The 22,897-nt window shown below is 36.9% G+C and overlaps 1 protein-coding gene across 1 annotated transcript in view; it reads left to right on the top strand.

The window, feature by feature from the left end:
- The first annotated feature begins 5,355 nt into the window (after positions 1–5,355).
- Positions 5,356–22,897, top strand: part of LOC101586644 (antigen WC1.1-like) — a 34,866-nt gene continuing 17,324 nt past the window's right edge. Inside the window, exons 1-7 of the mRNA XM_023708571.1 lie at positions 5,356–5,434; positions 6,660–6,974; positions 11,065–11,373; positions 11,451–11,771; positions 13,982–14,074; positions 14,148–14,462; positions 15,261–15,575. Coding sequence (XP_023564339.1) covers positions 11,220–11,373; positions 11,451–11,771; positions 13,982–14,074; positions 14,148–14,462; positions 15,261–15,575 — 1,198 coding nt within the window. The 5' untranslated portion in view covers positions 5,356–5,434; positions 6,660–6,974; positions 11,065–11,219. The remainder of the gene's footprint in view (positions 5,435–6,659; positions 6,975–11,064; positions 11,374–11,450; positions 11,772–13,981; positions 14,075–14,147; positions 14,463–15,260; positions 15,576–22,897) is intronic.

The raw sequence follows: 22,897 nt of genomic DNA, 5'->3' as shown, positions 1-22,897 counted from the left end.
GCTGGGACCAGTAGCATGTCCCGCTGGTGCAGGGTAGCAGGAAGCTCTTCCACACACTCACTGGGCCTGGGCTAGGACTGGGCTTCAGCAGGTTTTTGAAGCTAGCGGTTAATTGCTAAGATTCTCACCCTGATTAACTATATACGCTGATACCTGTGATCTAAGAAACTGCACTGAATATAGAAATGTGCAACACTATTGTCAGGCTTATGATGTCTGTCATTATGCCTTCTAAATATGTACTGCTTGTCATATCATATCAATTACTGCTACACTGTCTCTCAAGTAAATGTTTCTTTAAAAAATGGGTAATAAATTAAAAGAAGACACAAGAAAAAATGTCATGGGGCAGTTTTGGCAGAATGTTATGTATGGTTAGATTTCCAAATGTCTATGGAAATATATATAATTGTTTATTGCTATTTTTTAATTTTTTCATTTTTTTGTTCATATATGTAGGGATTTAAAGGTTAACATATCAATACTTGATGGAAAATACCTGTTGATGTTATGTCTAAGATGTTTGATATTCAAACAGATAGTGAGGTTAAGCTCAACTGTCTATGTTATATGGCAATAATATCATTAATCTTCTTTTCTGGAGGGTTAACAACTTAAGTTTGCAGATCAAAAATTAGAGGAAAAAATGGGTTGGAAGGACAGCCAGCATTTTGGCCCTTGCATTTCAAGGTCAGTGAGGACTCAGGACATAAGAGATCCTGTACTGTAACATCCTGGAACTCAGTGATGTCACAAATTTTCTAATTAAGGAGATCATGAAGCCACAGAGGAAAGTGATCAGTTACGTAGAGTGTGCCCAAGGAGAGTCACCTAGAGAGAAAACATTCTCAAAGGCTTTCACAGAGAGCAAATTGTTCAAACAATGGCTGTGATTCATCTACATCGCTCACACTGACAAAAGATCTAAAGTGAAGTACAGGGTTTCAGGGTAAATCCTGAGTGGATTTGACTGACCTTGGCAGGTACAAAAGTTATGTTTCTTGTTGTATAGGTCTTGCTGTATCTTAGTCTTAATCATCCAGCAGAAACATATAAAAATGAGGTATAAAAAGTAAAGCCATATGAAGTTGCTGAGCTTTAAAAGGCTCAAATCAACAACTTCTGACATTGCCATTCAAAGCATAACCCAATACTATTAATGACTAATGGATTATGTTGGATTATTTTGATGAGTTCACGCACCTATAATATATAAATAGCAAGGAAATACCCATTTATGACCAAACTAAAGTAGAAAGGGGGATAAAAATGGACAAATTATTTTTTGGTATATACAAATAAGTTAGGAGAGATATACAGCTATGCTCTTTTCATTCAATGAGAAGAAAAATTTGTACTAGTAGTGTTTGGACAGGATATCATGTCTGCACCTTGTTCTATGAATAATAACAATGAAGACAACAATATACAATGTATAAATTATTGAAACTGTTCTACTAATCTGTTTTGAATTTGTCTGATTGCTATTTGTTTCTGAATAAAATTAATAAAAAACGAAATAAAATGATTTAAAAGTTAAGAAAAACCACAACAAGAACAATAAAAACAGTAACAACATACTCCAATCTTTTTATTTCCTATGCTCCAATTCTCTTAGCTCTTAAATCAGTGAAACTAATTTTTGGTAGTGTACATGAAATCAGCCCAGATGCTGATTTTTTATAGTGATTGTATAAGTCATTCAATGAGTTATATAATCACCAATAGTGATACCCTGTTGAATCACTCAGTACAGGGGCTTTCACAATTCCAGAGAATATTCCTACAATCTTTACCAGAAAATGCCAGAAGGCTAATTCTGAAGCATGGATGTATGAGCTTCCAGATGGGACTAGTCACTAGGTAATTTTCAATTTTATTTCATTTCTTGTTTTCTGATTCTACTAATGCTTTTGCTATTTTTTAGGAGGAATCAGATTCTCCTTGCTGTTCTGAATCAGTGATTCTATAAATGACCCAGCTGGTTCTGCAGCCTGAAAACAGAATTTTGTCAATTTCTCAATTGAGGATATTTCACAAGAGAAGAAAACTTTTTTCATTCTCTGCATAAAAGTAACCGCTGACTTCATTGTCTCTCCTCAGACATCCCCCAGATTCACCTGAAAGATGGAAATAATCGATGTTTTGGAAGAGTTGAGATTCTTTACCAGGGCACCTGGGGCACCATTTGTAACAACAATGGGAATGTAGCAAGTGTGGTATGCAGACAGCTTGACTGTGGACTGAGCATTTATCATACCTTCGGCTATTATTTTGGATTCGGAACAGGGCCCATTTGGCTTGGTGGCCTGAATTGCACTGGAAATGAGTCCCATGTATGGAAGTGTCCTTCCTGGGGATGGGGCCCACATAACTGCAGTCATGGATTGGATGCAGTAGTCAGCTGCACAGGTATAGTCAGTGAATTTATTTATTTATTTATTTTTTAATTTTTATTTATTTGTGTGTGTGTGTGTGTGTGTGTGTGTGTGTGTGTATCCAGCTCAGCCCATCAGGGGGCGGGGCTGGCTGGCATGTGGTCCTGGGGGATTGAACCGTGGTCCCTGGGCTTTGCTTACTTTAGCTTGTTCTAAGTAGGTGCTTTAGACCACTGAGCCATCTCACCAGCCCCTAGTCAGTGAATTTAATACTGCCTGGGTTAATAGAAAATTCAGAGAATTTTGCTGTGATCTCTTGGATATAGAAAGTGGGCAGGTACTAGAAAACTATGAGATATATCCACAGACTGCTTATAGCAGCTGATTTTGACAGATTTCACTTAGGTTTAGGAGTTTAATCAGTAACTATCTTTCCTGTGGTTTTTCCTAAAAGAATAATATATTATTCTACCATGCCAACTAAAATCCAGCTTTCATAATTTGATTATAAAACATTTCAAGTCCACACACAATCACACACACACACACACACACACACACACACACACACACACACTTTCAAACTTTGTGGAAGGAACCAAAAAGTGAAGCTGTGTTTACCTTGGTGTTTCTGTATGTATACTATGGGGTATTATTTTGCACAACTGGTACACAGGCACAGGGGACATTGTTAAACAAATCACTGAGGAATTTATGTAAAGTTCTAAGTCTTATTGAAGATTCAGACACAAATATTTAGAGTTCCTTGACTCACAGAGCTGTGGATAAAATATTCCTCATTGAAAGCACTTCCAACATTGCTAGAAAAGATTCCCTACATTTTAACTCTTCTCAAGTATAGGACACTGGTGCTTAACCTATGGCATACATGTTATTTGTTTTCTTTTACTTAAAAGACGCTTATGCATGTATTGTAGTTTACAAACAAATACCCCAGTGTTCAGGTTTAATTGCAGTGTTATCACTTTGTGATAAATTAATTGGTTTGGGTTGCATTCTAGGCACCCATCTTTAAAATGTTCACCATCATTACTATAATAGGCTTAGTCTCATCTCATTGGTTGGTGAAAAGTACAACTGTGAAATTGAGAACTGTGCTTAGTGATCATTTCTTTTTCGAATATCTTTTCAATTTCATCAATGGAAATCATTCAAAAGATCCCTGTGATGGTTCTATATTGAACTGTAAATCTGTGTCTCAGACCCTGAAACCATCACAATAGTTCATTTAGGAAGGGCCACAGACATATATCCCAATGGATTTTCTCAGAAGTTAGCATATAGGCAGTTCTATATGATCTTAGTTAAAAGATTCCACAGCTTTCTTGGGTGATAGAAATTTGCCAGGTCCAGTGACAAAATGTGGAGGAACTAGTGACACAGAAGGCATATTTGAGTATCTAAGCCAGAAGCTCTGACTCAGGGATACAGGACTGGTGGCTTCGAGAGGTGGTGTGAGTGAACTCTAATGTGCAGAGGGACTTGGGTATAGCCAGATCATTCAAGGAGGAGATATGATAACATCGCCAGGCATGGTTCACACTCAGCTGTCTTCTCTGATTGTGCATGGGAATATGATCAATACTGTATGTGTTGTTGCCCCAAAATGTTCTCTAAGTCTGGTTTTAATAGCACCACTGTAGGACTTCTTTTCCCTATATTGACAAGGCCCTAAAGATTAGATACTTATATTTAGGATTTTGTATCTGCATTCTAAGTTGTCAGGTAAGGTGCATTATCATCATTGCAGTCCAGTGATGATATGATGTCAAATAACCTTATATAAGCACTTTGGGATTTTCAGATTTTGATTTACTACATGAACCTAAAAGAGAAATGGAGACATGTCTAATTAGAATCAAATAACTTTCAGAAGATAAATTACTATTTTTCATGACACTTTAGAAATAAAAAGATAGTGAATGTGTTTTTCTCTTAGAACAAAATGCCTTCTGAACACCTTCACTACGTATACTTGTCATGGATGCGCATGTGCCTATAGACAGATGCCTCCCTAGGGCTCTGAGCCTACTGGTAAAATCAGTTCCTGATCCTCTTTATACAAAAATGGCTCACTGTTTCTTTAAGTTCTACTAAAGAGTGACAAAATATATCCTTAAAAAAAGTAAGAAAATTTCTCATACCTCCTAATTACTACACTATAGCTCCCAATTTTGCCCCTGTGTTTTGTAATGGAAATATTAGACCCTGTTATCTTAATCACAACAAACTTGATGCTTTGTCTGACACTGTATCATGAGCCTCTAATTGTTCTCATTTGTTAAATATTAATTCATTAGGGATCAATACCAGGATCTGAAATTTTCTATTGATAAGATAGTGAATAATGAAGTCTAATCTATCCTATTTGAGATCACACTCAGTGGACAGATATTACAAAACAAGGAAGACTGCACATATAGTTACAGACAGAAATAAATGTTCTTTTAATATAAAATAGAATAAGTTCTTCTAAAATCATATGTAAATTTACTTTTGAATATAAATGATTAGGTGAAAGACTGTCTGATCAAACTCTGAAAATTCCTCCTGAATTTGTCTCCAAATGCTATCTGATGTAAAGTGCTTTCTAAGACCAGTTTACAAAACTTCTTCCATTGGCCCAATTTTGGGAAAGGGTAGTCTTTCACACCATCACTTCTAGCATGTCTTTAAAGAATCTAAGTCTGCATCATAGATATATAGTGAATTTGTTTTCCCTTGTGTAGGATTTCTGAGACTAGCTGGACAAGATGGACCCTGCTCAGGGCGAGTGGAAGTGAACCCTGGAGGAAGGTGGACTCCAGTGTCTGATGTGAACTTCACGCTCTCTACTGCCCAAGTCATCTGTGCAGAGCTGGGGTGTGGCAAGTTTGTGTCTGTGCAGGGGAACGTATCCAGAAGTGCCAGTGAGCAGGTCTGGGATGAAGAGTTTCAATGTGGGGGGCAAGAACCTGAGCTCTGGTTCTGCCCCAGAGTGCCCTGTGCTGGAGGCAGCTGCCAGAATGGGGGGGCTGTAGAGGTTGCCTGTTCAAGTGAGACTCACAAGGATTTTCACCTTCCTGCTGCTTCTCCTTTCTTGCTCTTCTTGTGTTTCTTTTTGTTTGTCTTTTTCCCCCACTCTTTTTTGATACAAGATCTCACTAAGTAGTTCAGGCTGCTCTGGAACACATGACTGGAGACTCCAGCTTCAGCCTCTCAAGAATGAGATGCAGTCATGTACCAATAATCCCAGCTTGTCCACCTTTAATTATCCTTCTGCTCATTTTCTCATGAAGAAAACATATGATAATGATAAAGCAGTTTCTTAGTTCAAAATTTTTGTTCTAATGTCTTCATAAGAGGGACATGATCTATTTATTCTCAAAAATAGTTTAGGAAGAGATGATACTTTATTTTCCTCAGAGATAAAAGTACTAATTTTTGAAATAATAACAACTCAGATGAAGAAATCGAAGGAGATTATATTTGTGTTTAGTCTGAATCAGCAGTTTTGCATGATTCTTGGGCGAGCCTGACCAGTGTTTACATCATGTGACATCTCATCTGTGAGACTGTCCAGTCTGCTCAAAGGGAAACATATCTTTATTCAAGCACATAGATATAGACTCTGAAACCTAGATTTTTAAGTGAAAGATTCTTGAATGATCCCTGCATTGTTTTATAATTGTTTCTTCTTACTCATAATGAATTATCAATAAGATCAATTCTGATTTTTTTCTCAATTCTTGGCTGCCCCTTGAAACTTCTGATGAGCTCATCCCAGTTGATTAAAGCAATAATATAATTTCATGGGTTCTAATTCTTCTATTGTAACAGTGGAGTTTAGTTCATGAAAAAGAAATCAAATCAAGTGTAAGTCCCTTCTTCTGACTCTTAGAATTCAGTGAAAGACCTGTCAACCACTCAGGGTAAAAAAAAAAAAAAACCCAGATATTCCCACCATATTTTTCTGCTATCTCATCCAGAACTGTTTAAATGAACAGGCTTATTCTGTTGGGACATTGCTCAGTGTCAATCTGACCCTTTTCACTGGATCATATTCAATTTCCATCTCTTATATTTTAACCCTAGTAATCTCATCATTACTGACAGAATCCAAGCCTTACAGATTATTTGGTGTAATATATTTATATTCTATCCAGAAATCTCTTTACAGAAAAAACATAGCACTACAAGTTGATGGAGTGAATGCCAAGAAATCATAAAAATCTGATTTTCTGTATCAAATTAAGCATTAATATGATTCTCTTTCCTCAGAGAGCCCACAGCTCCGCCTGATAAATGGAGACAGTCATTGTTCTGGCAGAGTAGAGCTCCTTTACCAGAACACCTGGGGAACCATCTGTGATTATAAGTGGGACATAAATGAAGCCAAAATAGTGTGCAAGCAGCTGGGCTGTGGATCAGCTCTGGGTGTTGTATTGTCTGCTCACTTTGGAGCTGGATCAGGGCCCATCTGGTTTCAAAGTCTGGAATGCACAGGGCAAGAGTCCCACATATGGAATTGCCCTTCCCTGGGCTGGAACCATACCTACTGCAGTCATCAGGATGATGCAGGAGTCATCTGCACAGGTATGGTCAGTGTGTTGTCTACTGCCTGGGGGCAGTGAAATTTTCAGGGAATTAAGTTAATGACTTCTTGGAAATAGGCAACATATAGGTCATAGAAGACAGATTTGTCAGTAAACTGCTCAATGTATCCTAGCATGATGCAATTCCTTTATTTTCCCTTATTAAACTCTCCTGCTTTTTTCCTTCTTCTTTGATCATACTCAAGAAAGAAGCTTATTCTAATATCACACCAATCAAAATTAAGTTTTATCAAGGATTTGGCCTAGCCTTCAACATCCTAAAGGGAGTTATGGAAAAGTGTTAAAGAAAAAAAGACAAGCAGTATGATTTTGGGGGATCCAGGAAGGCCAGAATTCTCTAGGAATAAAGGGAAGTACTTCACACAGCTAGTACTTATTAGGTTTCCATGGACTTGGTGGTTGCAGAAAGTGGAGAGTAGGAAAGCCCAGGAAAGAAGATAGAACAAAGGCAGCATATAGGAGAACAGTTTGTTCTCCAAGTTTGACCATTTGTTTTTGTCCTTCAATGTTCACTGGCTTGCAGCTGCATTCTTATTGAGCCTGTAGACTGTGAATCTAGACCACACTGTAGCCAGCATCTTAACCCTTACACATCCTGGTCTCCAACCATGTTTTACAATTTTGTTTTTCTAATTTACTTTTATCATTTATAGTCAAATCTTATTTATCTGGTTTCTTTTCTTTTTGAATTATTATTATTATTATTTTTTTTTTTTTTTTTTAACCAGGGATCAAACTCAGGACCTGTGGTTTCCAGGAATTTTTTAAAAATCACCTTTTTTTTCCTTTTATTTTAGGGAAGGGTCTACAGGGTGTTCAGGGTCTCACTACTAGATCAGACTCATAGTGATTTGCCTGTTTACAGCCTACCAAGCCCATTCTCAATCGTTCTCTCAGCATAGCCCAGGGCCAGGGCTGGCGCAGCAGCCCAGGAGATTGAATTCCCAGTCCCTGTGCCTGCTTATAGGTGCTTTCATCTGCTGAGTTATTTGACCAGCCCCCTAATACCAATTTTTAAAAAAGAGAATAAAGTAGCAAAAAAAATGGGAGTAATTCAGAATTTCATTAACTAAAATGATAGGAATTCAACAAAGGTTGTTATTTTGCATCTTCTTGTCATCAATTTTGTAGGTATTTCCAGATATAAGCATGCAATGTCCTTTAAAAAATTAACAAGAAAGGAGAGAAAAATAAATTTATGAATTAACTCTTTCTTTCAATAAGTTGGCAGAAATCAGCAGTTCAACTATCCAAGCTATCTCTGTATACATATATGCTTCCCCCCCCCCTTTTCTTTGTTTCTTTTCTCCTTTTCTTCATCCCAGTTGTTCATTCCCTTAGAACAGGTGTGTGACTTTCAATTTCTCCTATTCTAATGTCACTTGAATTTGTTCTGGGTGTGCTCAGTGCCTGAGAATATGTTTTGTGCCTCTGACATTTTATATTTCAGAAATACTGATTTCTGTAATTTTTTGTGTGAAAGTTTGATAGTATTTAGTTATATCACTATGACCAGAACCTGTTCTTTAGGTATCTCTTTTTTGTCAAAGATTCTTCCCTTATGTGTGTCCCAAGGATTTGCCATCTTATTTGATTGAGAGTGAGATATCAGTTTCTGTTTGACAATGACCTTTGACCTTTGGTGTAAAGCTTTGGTGCAGTTATTACCCAAACATCTTCTGATATTATTACCTAAGAGAGATCATGTGGATAAGGCAAAGATAATTTTCTATTTACTATGCTACAATTAGCAACACAAATAATTGGTAGTGAGATTTAACAATTGACAAACTTTTGTACCTAACGGGCTTGTATGTTAAAACATAAGAGCAAACAATGACTGTATAGTTCAGTAGAAAATAAATTATGAATTTGTATCTAAATTAGTTCCCTTTTTTCATCTGGTCACTTCCCTTGATGTACCTGGACTCCAGGCAGACTAGTCACCCCAGTTACCTGTTGCCACCGTTCTCTCGAAAGAATGTTCTCATAGATCTAGGTCAAGCAGTGTGCCTCAGCTTATGGGGTCTGGATCTTCAAAGTTCAAACTTGTCTAACTGGGCATTGCTTGTGTCTGCTTGCGTATTGGGCTTCTTCCTGCCCAGCTGCAGCCTCTTGTGTCCCACTGGCTAGATCTTTTGCTCCTGGTGTAGCTGGCTGGCTCTTGTCCCTGTCTTCTGTGCAGGGTTTTCTGCCACACAGTCTCACAGTGGGCCTTTCCAGTGGAGGTTCTGGCAGCCAGTCCCTCCCACTGGATCTTCTGCTAGAGATTCTGACAGCCCAGCATGAGTTTGTCAAAGGGAGGAATGTGCATGTAGTTATAGTTTTTCTGGTCAATTTGACTGTTTCATCATGTATTAGCATAGCACATCATTTTGCATTAGGGCAGTCTATAAGTATGCACCACAGATAGTATTAAACAAAAATTACTTAAGAATTCATGGATTATTTCAAAGTGACAAGTCTCCTTTGCAGATTCAGATGCTAGTATTCTTTGCACTAGAAAGGAATGGATGCAGAAATGTGGACAGAGCCAGAGTCATAGGTACTCCTTTTATCATTACATTTAAAAATATTTTCTACGTTATTTCAAAACAACACTGTACATTGAAACTTTTGAAAGACATTGAGTTCTGTGCCACCAGATCAATGCTGGATGCAATGAGAAATTAATATACTTAAATTATAAAGTGACATTGTGTTTGGTGGGGTCAAAGTTATTAGAAAAGTGTATTTGAGGATTTCTTTGAGAAGAATGGGAGTAAGGACAAATAGAATTCCTACATCTACCAAGAGGTGAGGCTTCCCAAGCTATTTGAAATTCATTGCACGTCACCATATTACCTGGATGCTGGTCATGGAACCACAGCGTAGGATATCTGACCTGTGGGATTTTGCTTGTTTTGATCCTATTTATTTCTATTCTTCTATTTTTCCATTAAAATGAGAATGTTTACCAGTTACATTGTGTCTTCGGAGCCTGAAAGTTGAGCTTAATTTTACTATGAGGGTTCTTCTTTGGAGCAACCTGAGAGTGGACTTAAACATCTGACACATTGAAGTAAAGTACATTTTTTCTCACTAAAAAATTTCTCACATTCATGGCAGCTGTTTTGACCCAGAAGAAAAAAAAATCAATAAAATAAAACTACAGACATATATAAGAATCCAGACTTCAATTTACCACACCTGTGTGTGAGAAAAATAAGTGTACATCTAATTAGAATGTGTGAAGTCACCATTTTAAGACAGTATATTAATAGTTATGCTGTTAATTAGTGGTTTGCTTTGAAAAGAAAACCTTTCTGAACATGTTTAGAAACAAAATCTCTGGTGAAATTCTTTGTTAGGATTGGGACATGCTTAATTGTAAGCATTCTCCTAACATGTGAAACACTGTGAGTTCCAACCTAACAACCAACTTCCTCAGTATAAATGTTGCTATATAAAATTTCTGTAATCAGCTGGTTCCCTAGGGCTATGAAATCATACTGGAAATTGCTTGTTTAGAAGTCATCTGCACCAGCTGATAATTTCTCAAACTATACATTAGTAACAAAATATTCCTTCAAAACAAGACCAACAAATAAGAAAAGGAAGATGAACATGTTGCAAACACTGCTGATCCAGGTTCCAAATTTTCTTTTAATCTTCTGTAATAGAAAGCATGATCTAAAAGTCTCAGACTATTTTAGTCACATTAAGTTACCTTTTCCTTGAGTGTCACTCCATTTCATATATCTCTTTGGTATGTAAATTTAAATTGTGAAGAAATGCAGAGGGCCACGCAGAAATATATCCTTTTAGTAGGATAATGTGTTCTAATGAATGTAAAGACATACCATCATATACCATACAATAGGATTCAGCCACTGTGAACTGACTTTAAAAATATCTCCAAAGTTTTGTTTAAGCATGCATTTATGCAGGTTCCATTCTTACACCAAATGTTCAATATTCTCACACTGTATTCTAGGGAGGAAATCAAAGAAAATCCTTTAATTCATTGCCTCTGGAATGTTAGATACTATTTCCAGATCAGGACTTTCATTTTCTGTTTTTTTCCCTAGGATTTGTGCACCTGGCTGGAGGAGAAGGACCCTGCTCAGGGCAAGTAGAAGTGAATCCTGAAGGAGATTGGATTCCAGTGTCTGATAGGAACTTCACATTTGCCACTGCCCAAGTCATCTGTGCAGAGCTGGAGTGTGGCAAAGCTGTGTCTGTCATGAGGGCTGTGCCTTTTAGAGAGGTCATTCCACAGGTGTGGGATGAAAAGTTCAGGTGCGAAGGGCAGGAGCCTAAGCTCTGGTTCTGCCCCAGAGCACCTTGTACTGGAGGCAGCTGCCACCATGGTGGAGCTGTTGAAATTGTTTGTTCAGGTGAGTTTTAGCCTCTTGGAAAACCTGTGAGTAGGAAGAATGAGAAATGTTGCTGAAAATCTGTTTTCTCCTCCCAGAGTTCACTGAAGTCCGGCTCATGAAAAACAGTACCTCCCAGTGTGAGGGTCAGGTGGAGCTGAACACCTCTGTGGGCTGGAGAGCGCTCTGCTCTTCCCACTGGAGTATGGCCAATGCGGATGTTGTGTGCCGCCAGCTGGGCTGTGGAGTTGCCATCTCCATCCCAAAAGGAGGAGCGTACTTTGTGGAAGGAGGTGGTGAGATAGGAAGAGACACCTTCCACTGTTCTGGGGCAGAGTTCTACTTGTGGAATTGCCCTGTGATGGCCCTGGGTGTTTCTCCCTGTGCTCATGGGAACACAGCCTCAGTGGTCTGCTCAGGTGAGAGAGTGATGAGGGTTACTGAGGGTCAGGATGCTCCTGGAGTAATAGGTCTCACAGCAGACAACAGGGAGAACTGTGTTCAAAGTGAAATTTTCAGTGGTGAATGATGTGTATTCCTCTTTCAGGTCAGATAAAGGAGTGTTAATGGAAATATTTTTAAAGGCATTATTGTTTTTATTTATTTAGTATTTTTTTAAGTCCAGGTCTGACTATGTAGTTCAGGCTGGACTCAAACTCATATTGATTCTCCTACCTCTGCCTCTTGTGTGCTGCAATTACAGGTGTCAACTTGGCCATATATTTCTTAAGAAAAATGTGTAAAAGTAGATGTAAAACTCTGTTAAGTATGTCAGTGAAGATCAGCAAACAGTGTTAGTAACACAGAAATCAGCTGAACATCTCACCCTCACATGCAACGCTCTCCTTTTCTGCACAGGAAGCTATTTTAAAATCTGCTAACCAGAAATATTTTACTCAGATTTGATGTTTATGGCAAAATGATCCATTAGATTTTCCTTTTGTTTCTAATTTAATTGAATTAATTCATATACTGAATTCACCTCTGTTTTGGAATTTCCCTGTGCTCTTGCAGCAGAATTTCATTCCCCTTGGATATTCAAGAGAGTGGACACGTATACATGAACTGATCCTGCCAACTGATGGCAGAGATTTGAGTTGCCTTTATATTATAACTATTACGAACTATAGTGATATAAATTACCTGGGCCTTGACCTTTGCTGAACATACTTATTTGCATTTTTAATCACTAACCTTTTTTATTTTCATTCTTCTGATGTTTTATTCTTGGCAAAGTCAAACTGCTATTCCTTTTTTCTTGTTTTATTTTCTGAGATCTGCTTTTAACTGTGTAATTCAAACTAGCTCTGATCTCACTTAGTAGCTTATGTTGGGGTTTAACTTGCAATTCTGCCTTATTGTCCTGAGGGCTAGGATTACCAATGTGCACTATGATATGCAAATCAAATTCTTAATTTCAATTTTCACACAATTTATGAACTGTTACCTATACACTGTGTTCTTTCATTGTGTTCAAGAAAAGTGCCCAAAATGACAAACATTCTTAAAAGCTGTTCTAACCACAAAGGTAGTTCTTAATTTTCTTTTTATGCAGTCTTTCTGGAAATGTTATTAGGCATTATGTATTGGTTTGAGGAAAAGTTGTGTATCATTTTTTTGCACCCAGTTGACTCAGAATCATTTCCTGTAGAGGTCTTCTTTCCTCAACAAGGCCACCTGTGTAATAAACTGAGCTCTCCTGAGTCTGAGTTTGTCCTTATATTCCATTCTGTGTCACTCAGTCATGTGTTGATACTTGAACAAATATCATGCTCCTTCACTCGCCATAACATTATAGTACATTTGAGGAACTTCAGTGAAATTGAAATGGCTGCTCTAATTCTGTTGCTTTTCTTGCTAAGTATGTTGGTCTTTACTGGTTTTGTGCATTTATGCATAAAATTTAGCATAATATTTTCAGAGTTAACACCAAAAAAAAGTATTTTGATTGAGATTAGATGTGCCTTATATATAAATTTGGAAATTATTTATAGGTTAGGCTTTTAATTACTATCAGGGCTATTAGCATAAACAAATTTTTGCTAAGCATTTGTTTATTTTTGAGTCAAGGTCTCACTATATATAGTTCAGGCTGGTTTTGAACTTAGCATGTAGCCTAGGTTGGCCTCAAACTCACTGTAGTGCTAATGTCACAGCCTCCTGATTCCTAGAATTACAACATGGGCCTTCATGACTGGCACTTTTATGTTTTTTGTGCTACCATTATTTGTACAGTAATGTTCTGGAAATAAAAAATTCTCTTTGACATGTTTTCAAATTTATTTTTCATGGATTTTCTTGATTAACTAAATTGTCAGCTACTGATTTTATAATAATTTCAAAATCACATTTGCCCACATTTTCCAATATTAATTTGTTATATTCTCTACCTCTTTATGCTTTATTGCTGCAAATAATAAAAAAATTCTGAATCAATAGTAAGATAGAGATAGCTTATGTGACTATATAACAGAAAGGTTTGACATAGGCAGAAGCAGAAATTTCCATGCAGAAAATGAGGTCTGAAAACAGGAAATCATTGCACCTATATCACAGATGCCATCCCAGATGCCAGTACTAGACTGTCATTGGTGTAACTCAGTTTTTTGCTCTCTCACCCTCTTTGCAGGAAACCATACCCAGCTGATGCCCCAAGGCAATGACTCCCTCTCTGACCCAGCAAGCTCTGCAACCTCTAACAACCTGACTGTGAACTCCAGAGGTGAGGCCATCCCCAGGACAGAACCTGCTCCTTCCCATGTCAGCACCACTGACCTGACTCTATCTCTCCTCAGACAGCAGACAACTGCGCCTCATGGACGGGGGCGGTCGCTGTGCTGGGAGAGTGGAGATCCTTCACCAGGGCTCCTGGGGTACCATCTGTGATGACAGCTGGGACCTGAGTGATGCTCACATCGTATGCAGACAGCTGGGCTGTGGAGTGGCCCTCAATGCCATGGTGTCTGCTCACTTTGGGCAGGGATCAGGGGACATCTGGCTGGATGAGCTGAACTGCACAGGAGAAGAGTCCCATGTGTGGAAGTGTCCTTCCCAAGGCTGGGGACAACATGACTGCTGGCACAAGGAGGATGCAGGAGTCATCTGCTCAGGTCTTTGCTCACATAGTCTAGTCTTGGATGGAGAAGGAGGGTATCCAGGATGGTGTCAGAGCCCTAGGTTTAGGTTGGAATTGCGGCCTAAAGTGTGCTCCTTGCCAGGGTCTGTTTTTCTAGGAGAGAAAATGTGGTGCTGTCACTTCCTCCTACATCAGGTAAAGATCTGTTACTTCCTTCTCAACTCTGTATCTCAGCAGTTCATTTTCTACAGAGCCTAGCGGAACTGAAGGGATACCCTTCAGTTTACCTGTTTCAAGTATGTGTCACCACTGAGTTTTAGGGTCAGTGTGGCATGTTGTACCATTGATTAAACTTGGGACCTTGTACATGCCAGGTGGTTCCTTAGGCCACCAAGCTATCTGCCAAGTCAAAACATCCTTATTTTAATCCTCATTACAAAGCTTTTTAGTTGTGTGAGGCAACATTGACAGGCTACAAGTATTAGAAAGTGGACATTTTTGGGGCTCCGCCTGTTGGCCTGCTCCCCAGTGACCATCCACATTCTTTTTCCCATGGTCTGTGTGATGTTAATTAATTAAATAAAACTTAGTTTTCCTCTCATCAGATCTCTTGGGACAAGATTTCTACTCATTGCTCATGACATTATTCTGGCAGAAAAAAAATCACAGGTTTAAATCTGCAAAACAAGTAACAAGTATAGAAGTTTCATTCTTTCCACTTAGTGAGAGCTTTTTAAGCAGATTAGCAGTGAGCATTCACCATTAGGTTTAAAGAAACAATAGAACACTAAGTATTGATTTCTCCCTGTGTCCTTTCTCCTTTCTGTTTCAGAGTTCCTGGCCCTCCGGGTGGTGAGCGAGGACCAGGAATGTGCTGGGTGGCTGGAGGTTTTCTACAATGGGACCTGGGGCAGTGTCTGCCGCAGCCCCATGGAAGACATGACCTTGTCAGTGATCTGCAGACAGCTTGGCTGTGGGGACACTGGGACCCTCAACACTTCTGTTTCTGCCAGGGAAGGTTCTAAATCCCATTGGGTGGATGGAATCCAGTGTCAGAAAACCGATGTTTCTCTCTGGCAGTGTACTTCTGACCCTTGGAACTCCAGATCTTGCCTGCCAAGGGATGAAGCTTATATTACATGTGCAGGTAATCTACTGTTTCCTTGGGTCAAGTCTCTATTCTTGTGTCAGTCCAGAGGGTGGAACATCAAAACTTAGTTATATAAAATCACTTAAAATCTGCTACTATTTTGTTCAGTTTTTTTACATGTAATATTTCATCCTCACAAGAAACTGCTGTCTAACCTTGTGATGCTCATTTAATTCAAATATGTAGGCTGAGGCTAGATAAAATTAAATACAAGTGCAGAATCTTATAGTATATTTTGACCAAATTGTGAAATCTAAGTATACTTGATCCCTCTTTTTTTCCCTTTTCTTTTTAGTGAATACAATATAGTGAAAAAAGCATTAGAAATGATAAAAAATTTCTCTAAATAAAGTAATAGGAACTCAACAATGGTTGCTGTATTCCATTTCATCTTTATATTTTATTATGTTTTAAAATTTTCTTTTAATTTTTTATTCATTTTAATGACAAAAATATAAAATAGCAATGAAACATTTTCAAAAGTAGGACAGTTACAATAATTAATACAGTGAATATTATTGTATTTATTCTGCATTTTATCTTTACATTAGTTACTTAGGTTACCAGGTATGAATGTGCAAAATTGGTTTAAAAAACCCAGAAAACAACTGGAATAAGGAAGTGGATAAAAAAAGTAGGCAAAAAGATATTTAGGTTTATATGCAGGATAATTTATATAACTGTACTGACAATTTCTTTTTTTTTTTTTTTGAAAGGAGCAGTTAGGGCTTAAAATTCTATTATTCTTTATTTTGATCCATCTGTACATAAATGAATAAATGAAGTTATCTTTAGATTAAACCATGAAGGATGATTAGGGTTCTTTCCAGGAAAATTGTAGAGATCACTTGGTCAGTGTAAGCACTGATGGGGAAATATTTTGTCTCTAAGATACTAAATAAATCTTCCAAGGGCAGAGCAGAGGGAGTGTGTGGGAATAACACATGATTATCTAAAATGGAAGTAACAGAGAGTGAAATTAAAAAAAAAACTGTCAATAACATCAACAATCCTGCTGCAAACACATTTTTTTTTGGGGGGGGGTGTTTCTGCTTCATCACAAGGAACTGGAGGAAAGTTGGGAAACTGGTTTCTCCACACTTTCATATTGAGTTTCTCTTATAAGAGTCCCAAACTTCTGGGGTGTAGCTGTTTGTCATCCTGGTCTTTCTCATTTTAATGCTATATCTTTCCCCACCTGACACAGCATATTCCATGGTGCCTTGCCTGAATTTCAAGCATGTCATCTTCCAATTTCTTTATAATTGAAATCTTCCCATCATTCCATGTTCTGTTCAATCTGTTCTCTGAAAACACTAGACCTCTGACAATTAAATACAAGAGAGACAGCATCCCAGCCTATTAGTGCATTGAATATCCCATTCCTTAAGTATCTTACTTCTCCTATATCTCAGTCTAATGCTATATCATTGACCAACAGTAGTTGAGGCATCTTTGAGATCTTATTTTGTCTTCTCTATGTCTTCTTCTCCTTATGACATAATTCCTTCATCTTTACCTTATCTTTGTTCTGACCAATTTTAACTAGATCACATGTTTTTATATTTGTACATATTTCTCTAAGTGATATGAGAGAAATTCATCCAACACTAGAAGCCTTTTCCTAGTGGAGAAGTACTCACTACTCCCACTCCTTTTCCTTTTCATTGAAATATAAAGAATTAAAATAATCTTCTAGAATTTACTTGCCTGTACTAGGTAATAGAAGCAGTGAATAACACCCAACTAATTTATATAACTCTACTGGCCATTTCATTTGTTTTTTTGAAAGGAGCAGTTAGGGCTTAAAATTCTATTATTCTTTATTTTGATCCATCTGTACATAAATGAATAAGTGAAGTTATGTTTAGATTAAAATAACACCCAACTAGTGTGCAACTGTCTTTTAATGATGTATAAGTAGCTTACAGTAGTTTTTAATTCATGAGTGCAGTCTCTGATGTCTATTCCACACTATAACACATTTCTAGAGTGCTTCTCTGACATGTACACTTGCTAAAGAATGGCATTTTTCTTTATATTATCTGCTTTGTGCATCTTGCTCCTTTAAGCCAAGCATCCACTCTTTTTTTTTTTCTGGTACCAGGGATTGAACTTAGGACCCTGTGCTTGCCAGGCAAGTTCTTATTCTATTGAGCTATCTCCCCGACCCCTAAAGCATCCATTCTTAAATGGTGCTTTTGTCTCAAGATTCTTTGGGGAATAAAAGTTTCAGCTTCAAACTCTTTCAGCAAATCTATAATTTTGCATCTGGTGCCCATTGCCTTCTATCAGAGGTCTACTAATGGGTTTTTTCTTTTCTTTGTCCCTCTTTAACTTTATCTTTTTGGATTGACTTTTCATTTTATCTTTCTGAATTTTTACTGTTTTTTTAATTCTTTCTAATTTTGGGTTTAGACCTGCTCTCCTATCCACCTCATAGAATGCTGTTCCACAGCTACACTCTTCCTAAGAGATCTTGTTGAGGTCTGTGGGCTTAGCGGTTATCATCAGAGTGAAACCTCTGAGTTACAAACCTCCAAAGTGTACTCTGTCCTAAATTCAAAACTTATGCATTTTACTGCTAATTCATATTGTCACTTAAATATATAATGGGCATGTAGAATTTGGTCTGCAATGTATGGTGCTTACTACCACACACAATCCTTGACTCTAAGTTTTCATTTTTTGCTATTGTCCCATCTAGTTAATGTCATTTGCATTCCCTAGTACTTAGGCTCAGTTCACCTCTGCTCTCCATTTCTTTTGTCCTTCAATTACACAGTAAGTTGTATGGTCTTTCTCGACAAATACCTTGTGCTGGGGAGATAGCTCAGTAGAATAAGCTCTTGCATGACAACCACAAGGTCCTGAGTTCAATCCTTCTTACTGCAAAAAAAAAAAAAAAAAAAAAAAGGACAGTGAGGTGTCTCAGTAGAATAAGAGTTTGCCTGACAAGTGCAAAAGTCTGAGTTAAATCCCAAGTTCTGAAAAAAAAAAGCCAAGAACAACAAAAACCTAAATAAATAAATAAATCTCTTTCTGTCTCCCTGCCATCTCAGCTCAGGAAACATCACTTGTTGTTAGTTTGTAAGACTACTCTTCAACAGAATTCACTGGTTCCCTTTTCTGTGCTCTTTTTCTTTTATAATATCCTCTCTATTCAATGTTAGAAATATATTCATTTTTATTACAAGTTGGTGTATTAATGTGGGAGATGTTGACATGCATTTAAGAAGTGACTTTGGCACAAATACTTGTGTATCACTGGAACAAAAATAGCTGCAAAATATGTCACAGGATTATTTAATTAACTTATTTAGCAAAATTGAAAGGAGATATGTTGTCACCTTGATAGATTCCTCGGGTTTTTATAAGAATGAGGGAGGGAACTCTTTGAATTTCTCCAGGGACTGGATTCTCATTGATGTGTGGAAATCCATACTTTTGGTTTTAGTGTGAGTATAAACAACATAAGCAGGGCTCATCAGTGTGAGTTCTCTAGGATTGTTTGGTGCTGTCTGGAAAAGAGCACTGGAAACACAAAGGAGATATTAGATGAGGCTCTGCTTTTAGACTCCACTTCCCATGCAGCCAATCTTCTTCTCTCTGCCCTGCATTGGCCACATCTGCGCTTGGTATACTCACACATGTTTGATACTGAAAAAATTGTGTTCGTAATTTGTTTTAGGCTTTGAAAGTATTGCCTTTTTATTTCACTGAAAACTGTTTTGTACGAAGGAAAGCATATACAAACGAAAAAGGAAGTCAATCATAGCACATTTCCACCAGTCCAGTCACATTCCTGTGACATGAATAGGATGAATAAATGAGAAAGACCATTTTCTAGATCCTCCATTTGTGTACAAAAATGTCCCAAATTATACAGCAGCTCATTAATTCATGAACTAAATTTGTTCTATGAATTTGTAAAAGATGACTACAGTGTGTGCGTGTGCGTGTGCGTGTGCGTGTGTGTGTGTGTGTGTGTGTGTGTGTGTTTGGGAAAGATGGCTGAAGACATGATTGTCACTCAGTGTGGTTTGCAAACAAAAATGTTTTGCCAAACCCTTCTGTTTGAAAAAACATTATTTGCAACCAAAAGGCTCAAGAAGCATGCTACCACTCACTACCCATTAAAATTATAGCCTTATGATGTCTTTCTACTTGCTTTTATAATATTGGAATTATATATTCAAGAATATTTCTAAATTGGCTTTCATCAGTAAGCAAATTATTCTGGCTAGTATTTCAAAGCAACTGTACAAGATTGCATTCATATTATATAAATGCTGTTTTTTATTAAATGGTTTTCCTATATACTTGAAATTGTTTTCAACTTTTCTACCTATAAATAATCTTATAATAAATACTTTTGTTTTTTAAAGTAATTTTATTGAGAAACAAATAGCAATGAGACAGTTTCAAAACCAGTTAGTAGGACAGTTTCAATAATTAATACATTGCATATTGTTGTCTTCTTAGTGGTTATTCTTAGCATAAGATAAAGACATGATATCCTGTCCACAAACACTATAGTGAAAATCTTTCTGTTCATTGAAATAAGAGAAAGTAGCTGTATATCTATCCTAACTATTTTGAACAGAGAGATACAAAATAGTCTTCATTTGTATCCCCTTTTATGGTTTAGTTTTTTTACAGATGGGTATTCCATTGTGATTTAAATATTATAGGTGCGTGAATTCAGCAAAATATTCCAAAATAGCCTAGTAGTCCATAAGAGTAGTGTGTTATCCATAGGAATGGCAATGTCAGATGTTGTTGACTTGAGCCCTTTACAGCTCAGCCTATTAATATAGCTTTACATTTTTACTTCTTTTTTATGCTTTTCTGCTGGATAGTTAATCCTGAAACCCTGTACTGCAGTTTGTAGATCCTTTGTCAGTAATAAATACTCTTTAACACGTGCCACTCTTGCTGTTAATTTTATTGGCTGTTAATTTTATTGTCTATAAAACTATATAATTTTATAGTTATATTATCAGATCACAAATGTATACATTGGAACTGAAATTGTAATATTTTTTCTAGAACTGTTAATTTTCAAATGACTTCTTATTTCTTCACATGAAACATTCTATTTTCTACGATTTGTCTATTAAGGTCAAGTGCATTGCGTTTCTGAAAAACCATCGCTGTTTCATAGCCTACACTTATCATTCTAAGATATTTGAAGTCTGAGATAAGTGAAATAGATCTCACTGGCTCCAGTTTAAACCTATGGAACCATCAAAACTTTAGGATTGGAAAGTTTTAGATTTCATTCTTTTCTTCCATCCTGCTTTTGCATTTAAACATGGTTCAATTTCCTTTGAACATTCCTTTAATTCTGTCCATGACACACACTCACTCACTCTGTCTCTCTCTATCTCATGCATCATTAGGTTTTTTAAACATTGTATTATGAGTGTGATCCAGATTCAAGTGGAGCGGATGTGGTGATAAATATTACAAGGCAGTGCTTCACTCTTTCACTCTCCTTGCCTATTTCTGTTCTCTCTTTTTTCTTCTGTGTAGGCTGAAGGGCTATTCAACCATAAGACTACAGGTTGATTATATACTTCTTAAAGTACAAGATCATTCCTTGAGAGGTAGTGAGGTCTCCAAACCTGAGAGTGAGCAAGCTCAAAACAGAAATCCTTATCACTGAGATTGGAGGTAATCCAGGAGCCTTGACAATATTATTTGGTAAATAAACACTAAATATCATATTTTAGCAGATAGAATCTGTATATGACTGGTTTCCTTATACTGTTTCACATTCACATATGCATTTCAGTTCTGTGGTTTTTTGGTTCAATTTTTATTTGTGTCATCACAGGTGTTATTTCTACTAGATGAATATGTTTAAATTTCTCTTCTACAACTTAGCTATTGCCTATGTACCTATCATTTTATGACTCCTACTCCTACTCCTCTTAAAGAATCAAAATCATTCCATTAATCTTGATTAATACTTTTACATTAAAAATTAAGTGCAATAATGAATACAAATTATTTTTCTGTTATGTAGTAATGCTTAACAATGAAAGCCATCAACATTGATTTACATTTCCCTTATCCCACTTGTTAGCAAAATTTCACAGAATTGTTTTCAGCAGATCCTGTGCAAAGAAAACTTCTCAAACCATTACAACATTCAAAACGAGAGATAAAAACCTTGGTGACTACTTCTGAGTGTCACTCAAAGAAAGAAATGGTTCTTTAACAGAAAAAAGTAATGTTCTATTAACACCATGTGGCATGTTTCAAAGAATTTTAACAACAAATTGAAAAAAAATGTATTTGGTACCGCACAGCTCAGTGATCATCGTTTTATACTCTCGCCAGCAATGAGATTTCAGGCATGTTTTACTACACCAGGTCTCAGTGGTGAGCTCAGTGCACCTGTGGGTGGGGCCAATGTGTCATGTGGTGCAGGGCATCAAAGCGGATCTCTGCTCTTCCCCGAGGAGGTGTTTCATCAGCTGAGCTGTCTCTCTTGCCCTTAACAACAAATTCAAATTCAAAGCAAGTCAGTGAGAAAATTTTTCCATTTTTTTAACTCTCTTTTTTCGCCATAATTTTATTAATAAACAAGTAGCAATGAGAGAGTTTCAAATCAAATTGGTAGGACAGCTTCAATAATTAACACACTGCATACATTCTTTTTAGCGGCTAATTGCTGTACAAGATGAGGACTTGATATCCTATTTACACACACCATTAGAACAAATCATTCTATTCATTAAGAGAATATAACTATATACCTGTCCTAACCACATTGAATACACAGATACAAAATGGACATTCATCTATATACCCTTTTTTGTTAAGTTCCATTATTTGAATAATTTACATATGTTTTGACTGTTGTACAAAACAAAGGTATCTGTCAAACTTCTGGGAGTAGTTTGTTTACACTACAAAAATTTTCAGGTATTTTTAAAATTAATTAATTTATTTATATTTGGAAGAACCTAGGATTGAACTCAGCCCCTTGTGCTTGCCAGGGAAGTGCTTATATCACTGAGCCATCTCCCTGGACACTAGGTTTTTTTTGCTTTTTTAAAAATTTTTTTTTCAAAATTTTACTGATAAACAGCAATGAGACAGTTTCTAATCAAATCGGAATTACAGTTTCAACAAATAACACACTGCATATATTCTTCTTAGTGGTTAATTGCTGTACAAGATGCGGACTTGAGATCTTATTTATAAACACCATTAGAACAGATCATTCTATTCATTAAGAGAATGCAACTATATATCTATCCTAACCACTGTGAATACACAGATACAAAATGGACATTCATCTG

Source organism: Octodon degus, unplaced genomic scaffold (genome assembly GCF_000260255.1).
Source record: "Octodon degus isolate 3935 unplaced genomic scaffold, OctDeg1.0 scaffold00400, whole genome shotgun sequence".
Lineage (NCBI taxonomy): Eukaryota > Metazoa > Chordata > Mammalia > Rodentia > Octodontidae > Octodon > Octodon degus.
This window is presented reverse-complemented; position numbering and strand designations above follow the sequence as displayed.